This window comes from Natrix helvetica, assembly GCF_964273705.1.
Source record: "Natrix helvetica genome assembly, chromosome: 3".
Classification (NCBI taxonomy): domain Eukaryota; kingdom Metazoa; phylum Chordata; class Lepidosauria; order Squamata; family Natricidae; genus Natrix; species Natrix helvetica.
Window position 1 is genome coordinate 83,693,058 of NC_138549.1, and position 16,298 is coordinate 83,709,355.

A 16,298-nucleotide genomic window follows, 5' to 3' on the forward strand; every position below is an offset into this window, starting at 1 on the left:
CGAGGAGGCGCTTCCGGCGGAAGTGGCGTGCGCCGCCGCTGCCGCCGCCGCCTAGGGTTGATCGTCTGTCGCAAGTTTTTTCCTTGTTCTTGGCGCTGCGTGGCGTGTCTGGGTGAAAGGAGCCCAAAGGAGCCGGGGTTGCCGGCTCTGCGTGACCGGGGAGGTTCGCCGACGGGCCAAAGCCAGGAGGGGTTTCCTTGCCTTGGTGGGGTAGCGGCAGCAGCAGCAAAAGAGCCCGGAGGGATGTGGCGGAGGCAGCGCTGATGGTTGTCGCTGCTGTGACTCTGGCACTCGAGAAGGAGTTCGGCGGCGCTTTCCGCCCGGGCTCGAGGAACGCTTTGTGGCCGCGGAGGGCGACCCTCCTGCATCGCTGCGGCGGCTATTGCGCCCTCACGGCGTCCTGTGGCTTCCCGTTTCCTTTTCTGGGTCGTTCCGGCCGCCTCCCGAACCTGGTAAAGACGGTGCTTGTTTACCGATCGATCCAGAATGGCTTCTTCTTCCGGCAACGACGACGACTTGACCATCCCGCGGGCGGCGATCAATAAGATGATCAAGGAGACGCTGCCGAACGTGCGGGTGGCCAACGATGCCCGGGAGCTGGTCGTGAACTGCTGCACCGAGTTCATCCACCTCATCTCCTCCGAAGCTAACGAGATCTGCAACAAGTCTGAGAAGAAAACCATCTCTCCCGAGCACGTTATCCAAGGCAAGAACCTTCGCCTGGCCTTGCTCTTTCACCCACCCGGGGAAACTCTTTCGGTTCCTCCCCACCCCTTGATCTATAAGAGGAGATTTTTAATTTTCCCTTTGTTACTCTCTTAGAAGCCATGAAGCTGTAACTTTTAATTCCCTTCATCTCCCCGTCCCTTTTCCTACTAGCCCTGTCACTTGAGTTTTAAAAATATACTTGGTATACAGGTAGTCCTCAACGACCACAATGGAGCCCAAAATTTATGTTGCTAAGTGAGAAGTGGGTTAAGTGAGTTTTTGCCCCATTTTACAACCTTTCTTGCCACAGTTGTTAAGCGAATTACTGCAGTTGATAAAGTAGTAATCTCGTTGTTAAATAAATCTGGCTTCCCCATTGACGTTGCTTGTGAGAAGATTTCAAAAAGTGATCACATGACCTTGGGACACAGCAATGGTTATAAACATGAACCATTTGCCAAGCGTCCGAATTTTGACCACATGAACATGGGGATGCGGCCATGGCCATAACTCTGGAAAATGGGTGTAAATCACATTTCTCAGTGCCGTTCTAACTTTGAACAATTACTAAACAAATTATTGTAAATCAAGGATTACCTGTACTTGCCTGAAATACTCATCTGCACTTCAGTGCCTGCCTCTGCTCCCTATTCAAACTAGTTCATTGCATATTCCATCCCTTCAGGCAACTTGGTAACAGTAGAAATCCGACAGGCAGGAGCTGTTTATCTGGAAATTTTTGTATCTCTTAATTGTTGTATCTTAATAGGTTTGCATGAAAGAGACACTGCAGATGTCAGCTTAATTCTAAATAAGCACATTTTAAAAATGAAATGCCTCCGTAGAATTCTGTAGCAGTAGTAAATTCTGTATTTGGAAAAGGAGAGGCACTACTGATTTTTATGCAAGGATCATCTAAAAGGGGGGAAAAAAGGCTATATGAGGCTGAACAAATATTTATGTTAAAAAAACAGGAATGTTTTCTATTTGAGAAGATGGCTAATTATAATTCTTTGCTTCCTGTAACTTTCTAAAAACAATTTTGTTCTCTTGCTTGCCTTCTACTGAAACTGAAGGATCCCAATCAAAGAATGTTAATCATGGTTCTTTAGACGATTAATTCTTATTAACTTTTCTAAAAGGAATTATTATGGTGGGTTTTACATTGTATGTAGTGAACAGAAGACAACAGTGAAAGTAACCAAGGTCCTTGTTTCATTCAGCTGGTTTTTGATAATACTATTTTCGGAATCGAGACATGTTTGCTGCTTTAAGAATAGAAAATGAAAAGCAGCAAAAACGAGAGTACTTCCGCTGTGCTACATCAACAGACTAGCATTATTATTATTTTTTCCCTTACAGAAATCAGAGATGGAAGGCTTTCAGGGTGACAGACCCTCTCCCATAGCTGGTTCTTGGCTTTCTGTATATACTTGTTCTACATCATGTTATTCTAGTATGGCATCAAAACCCTGACTTGAATAGATGACAGCCACGCCTCAAGGATGGTTTAGTTGATTTCCCTGCACATAGCAAACAGTTGGCTTGGATGATTTTTGTGGTCTCTTCCAATTCTATGATCCCGTTAGCTGCCTGGTGAAAGTTCTGTGCTATAAAAAGTTCTATACTAAACCTAATCACTATGTTATTTTAATTTTATTTATTTTTCTATTTACTTTTCACAGTTTTGAACCTCCCTTCTCCCTCAAAAAATATTTTATATAGTACTCAAAGTGAATTGTATAATTCACTTTGCTTACAGCTGTCAAGAAACACCAAGAAATACAAGACATTGAAGTTTTGACTGTTAGAATCACTTAGGATGATTCTAAGGTTAGGACTTCCACAGCATCTAATCTTCCACTGCTATTGTATATAGACCCCCAAATTGAGAAATGGATAAAACATGCACATTTCAGCAACCTTTCTATGGTATCACAGAGTGATGGATGTATTTTGGTTACGCTTGGGCGTGTAACAAATAGTGGCTATTCAATTTTGCTCATAGGTTTTGCACATAATTACCCAAGGTTGAAACGAACATCTCATTCAATATATGTATGCCCAAGACGTAGCACATTTTGCTGGCCTGACTAGCAAAATAACTGAATGATAGTCTGATTCGTCTTAACATTTTCTGCCTGTTCTTCTGCAGTAATAACTTTTTGGAATTACCTCTGTTCTGTTAACAGCAGTGTGGCTATACAGAAGCCGCCTCTACCTCAGAGCCAATGTTTGCATAGACCAAGGCCAATATTAAACTAACTGTGTCTCTTTTCTCTTTGCCCACCCATTTCTAGTTAAAGAATATTTGGATTTATGAGCATTTGTGTGCTTCAAGGTTCGAAGATTGCTCCCTGTTGTATTAGACTACACCTAAACTCATGCTTTTATGGCACACTGGGGATTCCCATTCTTTTGGCTATGAGTGACAAAGAAAATGATGTGCCAGGAAGCAGATAGATAGCAAATGAATGGTGCAAATAAGTATCTTAAGTATTTGTTTTCCTGGACTAATCAGTTAGTATAAGTTGGCCTCTTTTAGCCAACATTAATGAAGGAACTTAACATATTTACGTTTTTTGTGAGTCCTTGAACTTTCAGTTCTATTTTTACTTATCTGCGGCATATAGTTTAAAATGATAGCTAGGCATGACATTGCAAGCATAGAGGTTAGCGGTATTTTTCTCATTCGCAGTTGGGGACTTTTAATAGTTCGATAAAATGTGCAGTATTCTCTAGCCTAATCAGCCCTGAAGCCTATTTATCAATTCTTAAATCACTGGAAAAGTTAAATGATGCACAGTTAAAGGAAGTCATTTTTGCCCTTTTCCATTACATTCTGCACAGTGTTATATTGTGTTTCAAACATTTAATATAAATTTCGTGATACTAAAAGAACAAAAGATCTAGCCATTCAGCACATTGTGAACTTTAAATGTCTCTGCACAATTTAAGAAAATATTTATTCTGGACTTGCAGATTAGTTTCACTCTTTGATGAGGTCTATATCTTTTTTGTCAGCAGTGCCGCAGGATCAAAGCAAAACTCTTGAGAAAGCCAAACAGATCTGAAAAGATTATTGTATGAGAGAAGAGATGAATCTGATGTTTAGAACAATTCTAAGACTATATTATTATTATTATTATTGTTAAATTAAAGGAATGGGTTGGGGGATGTCACAGATTTAAATAGTTCTTTAATTAGAATAGTTCCACTTGGAAAAGTATATAGCACATCAAGATTTTTCACTAGACTCAGTTATGCTGGGTTCATATGAAAGAGATTTTTTCCCCTTTCTTACAAATTAACCTGATGGTGCAGTATTAAATCTTGACAAATGTGGATTCAACATGTTGATCCAATGTTATGAAACAAGCATCACAATATCTAATACTACATTAGTATTGAATCGACATATGTGTCAATGTGTTCAACTGATTCAGTGGTCTCAGATAAGCATTTGATTTAATATTTTGCAAAATATAGGTAGTCCTCTTACAACTATTTGTTTAGACACCATTCATAATTACAGTGTCAGTGAAAAAAGTTACGACTAGCCCTCCCACTTACGAGCATCATAGCATCCCCAAAGTCACATGATCAAAATTCAAGGGCTTGGCAACTGACAAGTATTTGTAACTGTTACAATGTCCTGAGGTCATGTAATCACCATTTATGACCTTACCAACTGATTTCTAACAAAGAAAGACAATGGGTAGAGTTACATTTGTTTAATGACTGCTTGGTTTACTTAAAAACGCAGTGATCATTTAATAGGTGCAGTGATTTGCTTAACAACTGTGTCAAAAAAGCCGTAAAATTGGGTGTAACTCACTTAACAATCACCTTGCTTAGCAACAGAAATTCTGGTCCCAATTGTAAGTTGAGGACTACCCATCTATAGAAATATATGAAGTACATATATGATATGTGTATGACAGTTTACTGGAGATTTAAAATAGTATAGGAAATGGAGACAGTTGTTTACATACAGATTAACTTCAGGTGGAATATTTATGATGGATTGCATTCAGTTGGTGTCCCTTTTTATCAGTGGAAGTTGGCACTCTCCTTATTCAGGTGAAATCCTCCATTTATATCCAAAAGTTTTATATCAATAAAGAGACATCATCCCAACTTTTTTTGTTATTTCTTAAAAGGCTACCAACATAAAGATTTTGCATTATAATTTATAAATACTGTGTGAGCAATAAAAATGCACGAATCATTTTATATTCATATGCAGACTGCCAGTTATGCTAGATCCCTATTTTTTATCTAAAATTATTTGACTTTAATCTATCATGATTTTTTTTTATTCCTAGCATTAGAAAGCTTGGGATTTGGCTCCTATATCAGTGAGGTCAAAGAAGTCTTACAAGAATGCAAAACTGTAGCATTAAAAAGAAGAAAGGCTAATTCCCGTTTGGAAAACAGTGGCATTCCTGAAGAAGAACTCCTAAGGCAGCAACAAGAGTTATTTGCAAAAGTAAGTGGGAAAACAGTTACGAATACTGTGTATGTAACACTTTCTGTTAATTAATTAAAGTAATTAACATCAACGTCCTGCTTTTCCTCCAGAAACTCAAGGTACATAGTATTCTCTTTCTCAGTTTTTCTCTGCAACAATGCTTTAAGTGCCCTAGGGCTAAAAAAAAAAAAAAGGGGGGGGGGAGTTTATTAGCTCAAAGTGACTCAGAAAACTTCAATGGCTGAAGGTGGAGTAGATTCTGGGTTTCCCCTAACTCCAGTCCAGCTTCTTCAGTGCATGGAATAACAGCTGTGATTTTGTCTATATTTCTGTAAATAAATGTTATCATTAATGAAAATGGATCCGCTTGCCTCAGGTTTGATAGCCTTCGGAATTTTTGTAACTGCAGCTCCATGAGTACCTGCCAGATTGGCCAAATTTTGCTACTTATCATTTCAAAACACCCGGGTTTTTCTTTTCCTTTTCTTTAGTTGTAATCCTAGTCTATGTCATGGAAATGACTTAGGCATCTTCTGGGCAAGATCTGTGTAGTATATAATAGATGAAAATGGATAAGCTTAAATAAAAATTTAGTAGAATTTGAACTTTCAGTCCAAGCCAAAATATTTCACTGTAAGTACTCATAGTAAGACTATTGCATAGCTGACTTTTTCAGAGATTGAAGGAAATGTGCACGCTTGCAATCTCATAAAATGAAATCTTATCTCTTGTTCTGTTTTTCCGCCTTGTTAAAGTACCATGCAGGTAATACTTGAGTTACAGTAGCAATTCGGACCAGAATTTCTGTGGCTAAGTGATGTGGTCATAAAGCTTGATGTCATGTGAGTGCATCACTTAACAATGGCAATCCCAGCATTTTCTGTTGCTGTTGTTAACCAGATCCCATCAGCTGATAGTTGAGGACCCATTCCGATCCAAATATTCCTGGTAAGGCCCCTCCCAACCCCTCCTAGCCAGCCTAAATCAGCATCATGGTGCAAAGCATTCCAAGGCCCCTGTACTCTGCCAGATCAGCTGACCTTCATCAGCTTCTCCTCTTGCTGCTGACCAAGCAAACTCAATCTGGGATTTTGCAAGGCTGCTGCTGGCCAAGTAACATTTTTTTCCTGTGCTTCTGTGAAGAAACAACTGTGTGCAATCTTAGGAAGAATAGTCTGTAGAGATTCTCAGTCATCCAGGTCATGATTGTCCCAAAGGTGCTTTTTCAGGAGGCAACCGGACTTCCTTGTTTTTTTCTTTTGAAGACGTTTCACTTCTCAACCAAGAAGCTTCTTCAGCTCTGACAGGATAGTGGGGAATGGAAGGATTCTGTCGGAGCTGAAGAAGCTTCTTGGATGAGAAACAAAACATCTTCAAAAGAGAAAACAAGAAAGTCCAGTTGTCTCCTGAAAAAGCACTTTTGGGACTTAGGAAGATTTCACATGGCCAGCAGCTGCCTAATGAAGGACCAAGCCAGGTGTGTAGAAGCAAGAAAACAGTAAAGGTTAGCTGGGGTGGCAGAATGCAGGGGCCATGGAGTGCAGGAGAACAAAAGGGCAGAGATGGAGAAGGTGGTGGCGGTGGAGAGTTGAAGTCGTCCTATGATCATAAGAGTGGGTAGTCTGCCAAGTGCCCAACTTTTTGATCATGTCACCAGGGGAATACAACAATGGCTATAACTTTGGGGACTGAGTGTGCCATACATTCAGCACTGCCATAACTTTGAATGACCGCTGAACAAATAGTTGTAATTTGAGGATTACCTATACTCAAAACAGCTTAGGGATAAGCAAGAAGAGTGGAAAGTTACAAACCAAGCTATTTTTCTAGACAGTCCCTCCTTTGCCTGATAGTCTTCTGTTACCTGCAGGATTGCATTGCTCTTGATGTGTAGAAAACAGATTACTCTCTTGAAATCTTTCTCTCCAGTCTCTCTAGTCTGAGATCACATGACAGAGGGACACTGCGAGGGTTGAAAATGGATTGTAAAGTGTTTTTTTTTTCCAGTGTCATTTCAATAGTCACTGAACAAATGGTTGTTGAACAAGGCCTACCTGTATTACGAGTGTGGGAATGGGCCACAATTTAAGAATTGCTGTTTACCCCTTCAGCTAACATTGGTATTTCTATTTTTCCTAATGTTCTGTTCCTATGGGAAGGCTTTGCTTTCAATTAACCTCACAATACCTCTTTATATCTTTTTTTAAATTGTTTTAAGTATCTCTTCTAAAACTTCTGCCTCTTTTTCTTTTCAGGATCTGACTCCATCTCTCCATCTAAAGATGACTTTTCTGGTCTTTCTCTTCTTACTGATACATTCTCTCTTCTTTCACATACTTGTTTTGCAATTGACTCCTTATTCACTTTTTCACAATGTTCATTCTTTTGTACTTAGTCAATATTCATTCAGCACTTATTCCTGCATTTCTTTAGTATTCTGTTTACACTGAAGTGGAATTCAGCTTGCTTTTATGTTTCTGTTTATATACAGTTCTTACTTCCATATAATGAGTTGGAACAAAAAGGCTCTTACATACTTACAACATACAATTTGTAATTGATATATATGTATCAATATATATATATATATATTATATATGTGTTTTCGTAGATTTTCACGGGTGTAGGTATTCTGGTTTTGTTGTATTTGGGTCTTTTCTCAACCTTACACGGGAAAAGACCCGAATACAACAAAACCAGCATATATATATATATATATCCTGTTTCCCTGAAAATAAGACCTCCCCAGATAATAAGCCCAATTGGACTATTGAGCACATGCGCTAAAATAAGCCCTCCCCTGAAAATAAGCCCTCCCCAAAATTTTTCTACACAGCAGTAGCCATGAGGTGACCTCACTCGCCGTCTCCTACACCTCAAAAACAATAAGACCTCCCTGAAAATAAGCCCAAGCACTTATTTTGGGGGGTCAAAAGAAAATAAGGCCCTGTCTTATTTTCGGGGAAACACGGTATATATATATATATAAGATATATATATATAAGATACTCATAACATACCAAGTTAGCCTTTGCATGTCTTAACATCTCCATTTCCCCATCTTTGATGAAGAAAGAAGGTGCCTTTTTAGGCCTCTTTACCCATTTCCAAAACATTGTTTTTATTTCCATGCAAATTTTCAATAATAATTGAGTCTGCCTCTTTTGATTTTTACCATTTTTTTGCTCTCTCAGGTTACATTCTTTGAAAACATCTTTTTTCTTTCTATATGCATAACACAAACCCTTTTTGTCATCTTCCCTTTTTGAAGCAGTTACTGTGTTAAACATCCCTCCCTCATCCACATTCCCTGCGTCTTTTTTTTATACTTCACGTTAGATAACTTCAAACAGTTCTGTAGCACTCAGTAACATTCTTTGCTTATACTCATATTTCATTCATTCTAATTGGAAATTATTCTATTCTGTAATATTTCTCTAGAACTCATACTGTCTTATTCTGCACTCATTTTATTCTCAAGTCTCATTTCTTTCCTTCCAGGTCCATTTTTTTTCTTAGATCCACTCTTCATGCTGCTGAAAAGTGGCCTGTCCCACATTCAGCTCACCCTTGTATATCTCACTAATTCTCTCAATCTCATACATAATTAATTGTGCCCTTAGATTTGCATTAATTACTTTGTCATGTAAGCAAGCTTAAACTTGAAACAAGCAGTCACTTGTTAAGCAGGTGCTCATCAAGCTATTACAAGTGTCATTCATCTTGACAAACGGCCAAATAGCTTCATCTGTTCTTTCTTATCTTATTCCCATTCATATATCATCTAGTAGAATAATTGTTGCCCTGTGTTGCATTCATTATTAAGAATGTTGTACAGTTTCCTGGTAAACTCATTTCTGGTTCTTCCATTATCCTTTCAGTGGAATATAATATGCAGCTACTCCTAATCTGTAGATTTCTACTTTCATATTTATCCACGACAAACTAAATAATATCAGATTCTACTTTCTGACATACTGTACATTTTAGCCAATACATTCATATTTAAATCTACACCTTTATTTCTTTACATATATTCAACCTTGTTTTGGTGAGCGCGGGGCGACTGACGCTAGTTCAGCAAAGCAAGCCCGGGGAGGTCCTTTGTGGGCAGCCAATCCTAGCTGCTTGCGCCCGGCGCTACGGCTAAAATAAACCCTCAAAGCCCCTGCCGCTACTGGAATATCTGCTGCCGCCTCCTCCTCCTCTAACAGCACCACATTTGCTGCCCGATGCTGCGGCAGATTTCCTGACAGTGAGAAGTGAAGCCGCCAAAGCTCCCGCCGGCGCCCCCGCCCATGGCAGCAGTGCCTCCCCCTCTGTTCGGAGCACCTGAGCTGAGCCCCGCGTTACCCCTGCCCCCTCCTCCTCTGCTGTGCTTTTGAGGAGCCATGAGGCCACGGGAGCCAGTAGGAAGGCAGCAGAGGGCAGCAGGGGGAAAAAAGCCTCATGGCTTCTCAAAAGCACAGCGGAGGAGGAGGGGGCAGCAGGGGTAACGCGGTGCTCAGCTCAGGTGCTCCGAGTGGAGGGGGACATGCCGCTGCCACGGGCGGGGGCACCAGCGGGAGCTTTGCCGGCTTCACTCCAAATGTGGTGGTGCTGTTGGAGGAGGAAGAGGAGGCGGCTGTTATTCTGGTGGCGGCAGGAGCTCGTCGGCATCTTCAGCAGCAGCCCTGCCCCCTGTGAAAAAAACCGAAGATGGAGCAGATCCACGCAGATGACGTCGCCGCAACATGACTGGAGGAGGAATTCTGGGAGTTGAAGTCCACAAGTCTTCAAGCTGTCAGGTTTGAAGACCCTGGGTTTATTTTTTTCTAAAGGGTTAAGGGTGCAAGGGTCTTGCAACCTGACAGCTTTAAGACTTGCATGCTTCAATGCCAGAGTTCCTGAGACAACATGACTGGAGGAGGAATTCTGGGAGTTGAAGTCTACAAGTCTTCAAGCTGTCAGGTTTGAAGACCCTGGGTTTTTTTTTTCTAAAGGGTTAAGGGTGCAAGGGTCTTACAACTTGACAGCTTTAAGACTTGCATGCTTCAATGCCAGAGTTCCTGAGCCAACATGACTGGAGGAGGAATTCTGGGAGTTGAAGTCCACAAGTCTTAAAGCTGTCAAGTTTGAAGACCCCTTGGGGGTTTTTTTCCTAAAGGGTTAGGGATGCAAGGATCTTGTAACTTGACAGCTTTAAGACTTGCATGCTTCAAATGCCAGAGTTTCCTACCCAACATTTGGGTTGCTAAGCAGGAGCGTTGTTAAGTGATACTATATAACACTTTTAATTAAGCGGTTACCTTGAATAAACATAACTTTGAGTTTCAAATAATACTGATTTTGTTGTTGTCTTAGGTGACACCTGTGAAAAAAATTCAGGTGCTGCTCAGGCATAAAAATGTGCAGCTCAAACACTATACTTTTCTGCTCACACTGAAAAAAAATTAGAAGGAACATTGCTGCTTAGAGGAGGAAAGGACTAGTTTACCATCTCTAATTATATCTATGAGCCTTGAAACATTTCTTGCTGTCACTAATGGCAGTAGTAGTCAATTTTGACCAGTATGCCAGAAGTGCAACAAAAATCTAGTTCTTTTTCAAGTTTGTTGACAGTATTCTCTGAGACTCTAAATTTCCTAATCTAGAGTCTATCTTACAAGGCAACATAGATATCTACAGCTCCGTAATTTAGAGGTATATACAATGTGTTGACACACAGAGTACATTGTCATCTACAGGTATACCTTGGTTAACAACTGTGTCAGTTTGAAGTTACGATAGTGGTGAAAAAGTGAATTTGTGACAAATGCCCACATTTATAGTCTTTGCAGTCTCTGTCTCTCCCCTGTCTCTCTCCATCCCTCTGTCATGTATTTGCTATCACAGCCAGTTAGTATTCATCCTGTACTTGACTCATTTTTATTTTCCCCCCTCCCCCCTTGCAGAGCAAGCAATTGCCTAAGCAGACTATCTCTTCTTGAGCTGTTTTTTTCTGCAGTGAGCATGCCTCTAAAAAGTGCTAACCGCAAGTTAACAAGCTTAGCTCTGTGACCTTAATTAGCCTGCTTGCAGCTGCTGCCTATAACTGACAAGACTTTAATTGCTTTCACACTTTCAACTTTTGTTTGTCCCAAGGGGCTTGGGACTCAGCATGCTAGACAAACAGCAGTAATAAATTCTTTCAATGTTTTTTCCGCATTGTGTGCCTGCTAATTCTTGTAATCTCATTTTCTCCAATCAGTGTAAATAAAGCCATTAATTCTCTTTGTGCTAAGTACCCCAGTACCGGGATGAACATTCAAAAGGAGTGAGGAGTGTCTCCTGTTTGATCCCAGTGACAACTACCTTGATAGTGTTCAGGAAGTTGCTGTGAAGATCTTGTTATTCTCCCACACCTTGCAGTAGGTTGAAGTTGAAACCCCCATTGATGGGTTTCTGTTTCTATTTCTATCTTCAGGCCACATATGAATCTCTCTTCTTTTTTGATATTATTCTAATTTTTCATTACTGTAAACTACCCAGAGTCATCAGGAGTGGGAGAGCCTCCAAATTGTAATAGTTAAGTAGGTAAACAAGCAAAACAGGCTTGTTATCCCAAAGCTATTGTTTTAAAGGAAAAGGTTCTATAACTGCCTTGCTAAAAGCTATGTAATCCCCCCCTCCGCAAGCCGGCAGGCATATAGTGATATACATTGCACTGCATTAATTCACTCTAAACTTCTTGCTTTACCTTCCTAGGCTAGACAACAGCAGGCAGAGCTGGCCCAGCAGGAATGGCTTCAAATGCAACAAGCTGCTCAACAGGCCCAGCTTGCTGCTGCCTCTGCCAGTGCAATCAACCAGGCAGGATCTTCTCAAGATGAAGATGATGAAGATGACATCTGAAATGTTTCCAGGCGGAGCTTTCAGTCCTCACTAAGAAATAGTTTTCCTGCACAACAAAACCAGTGAAATGAATGCTTGCCTGTAACTTTGTCTTCACCTTGGACCAGCCATTGGTATTTTAAGGACGTCTGCTGTTGTGTGCTGTACATGTCAAAACTGTCTTTTTGAACTTTTGAGGACTTAAGGTTCAGTATCATATCAACTTTGGATTTTTAATGGTGTTTATGGAAATTTTAGACAGCTCTGTGTCATTTATTTGATCAACAGTGTTACAATAACGTTTATAAAACATAGCAGAATTTATACAGAAAACTCTAAATTCACACTTGCATTTCTCTTCCCTTTTAACCATAGAATCTTGTGTAAACATTTTTTAATTTGTGTTTTTGAAATAGAGAAGGCATTTAATCTGCTTCGGGGAGAATAAAAAAGCGAAGGGTTCAGCGTACTTTGAATTCTTTGTCTTTTAAGTGAGGAAAGAGAGACATGGCAATAAATAACATTGCTTAATATCACCAATCTGAGAAATTACATTTTTGCCAAACTAGAAAAATTTACGTTTAATAGCCGTTGTACAGATACATGATTTTTTTTTTTTTTTTGGTAAGGGGTAAAAAAAAACCAAAAAAAAAAACCCAGAACTTTATTACGATATTGATTCAGTGTTCTCAGCAAAACAGGTATTTCATTTCAAATGTTCCCCAATTTGGAGAATTAAAATGGTTCTTGTTTAAAAGCTGTTTAATTTTAACAGTAGATGGGGGGTTAGAAGCATAGTCTTAAGCATGTTGCACATGCTACTTGAAGGAAAAGTAAAATTCGGAGGAACAGGTTTGTTTTTAATTCTGTTTGATGAGGAATGCTTAAATAGGACCGTGAAAGCAAATATTGGAATTAATGAGCATGCTCACCGTCAGAGGAATTTTTATTTAATTCTGATTATTAAAGTGTTGCCCTCAGCACAATGTTAACAGTTTCTCAGGCTGATCTACCAACAGAGAAGCTTTATATTGTCGAAACTTATGGCTTCTACATTCAGATAGAGGACTAAATAACAATTTAGTTGCAAAGTTTAGTTTGGTGGCTTGAAAGTCTAGGCCGGCAGACAAAACCTGAATAAGGAATATCTTTTAGGGTGTGATTTTTTTAAAAAAAAGAGCAGTACTCAGATAGCTGCGTATTTACAATTTGACAATATACTTGAAAAAAAAAACCTCATATTTTTCTGGTACTTTTTTGCAGAGGAAAGGTGCAGTCTCAGGTCTTGCATATGGATACATCAAACATTTTTAAAACGATAAGATTTTGATGGTTACAGAAATATGCAACGGAAAGGCAAAACCATCCTACCTGCAAAGCAGAAGACTAAATTAGACGTCGAATTCAAGGCCTGGCTGCAATTTTAAGTTCTAAGGGGCTTCCCATGAATTAAATTGCATCATTATTTATACACTGGTTATTGAGAAATATGTTAAGTTTGAATGTTAAGCTGGAAAAAAAAGAGATGAGTTCCACTTGTTAAGTATTGGGACAAGATCTAGTTGTCATGAAGGTTGATGTACCAAAGGTAGAAACACTAGGCTAATGAAACTATGTTAATGTGCAGTGTTGGCTTTTCTAATCGTACTATGATACCCTTACTCTTCCTGTTTTAAATGAAACATTTTTTTTAAGCAAGAACATTTTCTTTTCTGATGCAGAGTTCAGGTTAATATTTTACTGCATCTGGCATGTATCATAAGTTTGAATCCCTGCAACTTTTCCTTTGGTCATTCTTGTGCTTTTTCATATGCTGTTATTCCTCAAGCAATAAAATTCAAATGTGTTTTTATATTTAATGTTTGAACGTTCAGCTTTTTGGGGGGTAATGCCATAGAGAAGCTTTAACATCATTCACATTTGGGTGAGTTATGCAATTTTTTTTTATAGCCAGGATGAAGTAACTAAAGAGATGTTCTGAAGAGGTCTTTTATTTGGGCCAGTCCTTCACTGATCATGTAATCACTCTTCCCCCAAATGTACAGATAGTCCTCAACCAGTGGCGGGTTCCTCTCCCCGTTGCTACCGGTACGCTGCTCACGGGACCGAGTGTCCTATTCGTGCCCGTGCGTTGTGCTCACGTGCGCACTCCACCGCCCCTGCGACACCCAGCTGCTTGTTGGAAGTTGCGCAGGCACCGCACACTGTGCGCGCAGGCGCAATTGGCTGGTTGCTTTAAAAACAGGTATAGGGCAGGTGGGTGGGCCAAACGAGCCATCGTACCGGTATGCTGTCAGCTGCTCCCAGCTACTACTGGTACAGCCTTGCCAGGCCATACTGGCCGGAACCCACTACTATCCTCAACTTTACAACAATTCATTTAGTGACAGCTCCAAGTTACAACATCAGAAGATCGAAAAAGGAGATCACATGACCCTGTGACGCTGCAACTGTCATAAATACATTTGCCAAGCGTTTGAATTTTGATCATGTGACCATGGCGCTGCAATGGTCGTAAGTGTGAAAAAATGTCACTTTTATAACATCGGTCACTAAAGGAATGGTGTAAGCCGAGGACTACCTGCCCTTAAGAAGACACCTGATCTAAGTAAACATAAGTATAGCTAATTGACCATGTATAAAAATATTTCTGTTTGTTTAAATTTGTTAGCTGCCCACCTCCCGATGAACTGCATTCTTGATCTATGAAACTTGCAGATAATTTTCAGGTCTATTTTTTTTTTAATCCTTTCATTCAATACAATAATACAATACAATACAATAATACAATAGTAGAGTTGGAAGGGACCTTGGAGGTCTTCTAGTCCAACCCCCTGCCTAGGCAGGAAACCCTATACCGTTCCAGACAAATGGCTATCCAACATCTTCTTAAAGACTTCCAGTGTTGGGACATTCACAACTTCTGGAGGCAAGCTGTTCCACTGATTAATTGTTCTCACTGTCAGGAAGTTTCTCCTCAGTTCTAAGTTGCTTCTCTCCTTGATTAGTTTCCACCCATTGCTTCTTGTTCTGTCCACAGGTGCCTTGGAGAATAGCTTGACTCCCTCTTCTTTGTGGCAACCCCTGAGATATTGGAACACTGCTATCATGTCTCCCCTAGTCCTTCTTTCTCTTAAGCTAGACATACCCAGTTCCTGCAACCGTTCTTCATATGTTTTAGTCTCCAGTCCCCTAATCATCTTTGTTGCTCTTCTCTGCACTCTTTCTAGAGTCTCCACATCTTTTTTACATCGTGGCGACCAGAACTGAATGCAGTATTCCAAGTGTGGCCTTACCAAGGCATTATAAAGTGGTATTAACACTTCACGTGATCTTGATTCTATCCCTCTGTTTATGCAGCCTAGAACTGTCCTAGAACTGTCCTAGAATTCCAACGCCAGTAGGTGCTTGCTTTTGCATAATTCAGTTTTTCAGTTCCCACTTGGGAAGAGACTGTTTTTATATGAAGCCCAAAGTAGATCTGCAATACAATTCTGATGCTATTTTTTTCTACCTTAATTTTTGTTTCCTGGAACTCTGGTTGAAAGAGGCAAACCAGTTCTTTTTTAATTAAACCAGGGTTATAATAGCCACATTTTAGGAACAGTTTAAATCTTTACAATGGAGACACTGGAAAGGGTATTTCCCAATGTCTAATTGATTGTTAGCAAAACAGGGTAATTCTTAACACTGAAATCTTTGGGGGTGAAGTTTCTGGGCAAGTAGTGAAGGTTCTGGGGCTAGATTATAGCCAAGTATTGAGGATAATTCTACAGGACATTTTTCATAGGGAGAGCGTCCCAGATAGGGTGGAGTTAAGAATGGTGCCATATTTTGCTGATAATGACTCATCCACACTAAAAAGAGGTAATTGTTTTGCAAACTTGCAAACCTCAGAATAGGTTGAGCAATAGCCTGCAGAATTGTAGGTTGTGCTGTGGCAAACAAGTCTGACAGCCTATTCATCATGCACAAGCTACAACTGTAGCTTCCTGAGCAGTTACTTCATTGATCTGAAACTCTTTTAAGGTTTCCTATAACAGCAAATAATGTAGACGTGAAAAATTCCAAATATAGCCCAAGCATCACTTGTGTCTCAAGGACCTTGATCTACCAGAACCTGAAGATTTCTACCTAAAGTAGACTGGAGAATTAGAACTTTTCAGAAGTTGTTCCTGGAAACCTCAGCCAGAACAGCCAATAATGATGGAACTAGCAAGGCTTGCAAGTCAATGTTCTACATCCTTGAAGGACTAAACATCAG

General features: G+C 39.9%; 1 protein-coding gene across 1 annotated transcript; it reads left to right on the forward strand.

Moving 5' to 3' along the window:
* Positions 1-4: 4 nt before the first annotated feature.
* DR1 (down-regulator of transcription 1) lies at positions 5-13,888 on the forward strand. Its single transcript, XM_081946061.1, has 3 exons — positions 5-706; positions 5,037-5,200; positions 11,909-13,888. The coding sequence occupies exons 1-3, from the start codon at positions 487-489 to the stop codon at positions 12,053-12,055; spliced, it is 531 nt and encodes a 176-aa protein (XP_081802187.1). The 5' UTR covers positions 5-486; the 3' UTR covers positions 12,056-13,888.
* Positions 13,889-16,298: the final 2,410 nt, after the last annotated feature.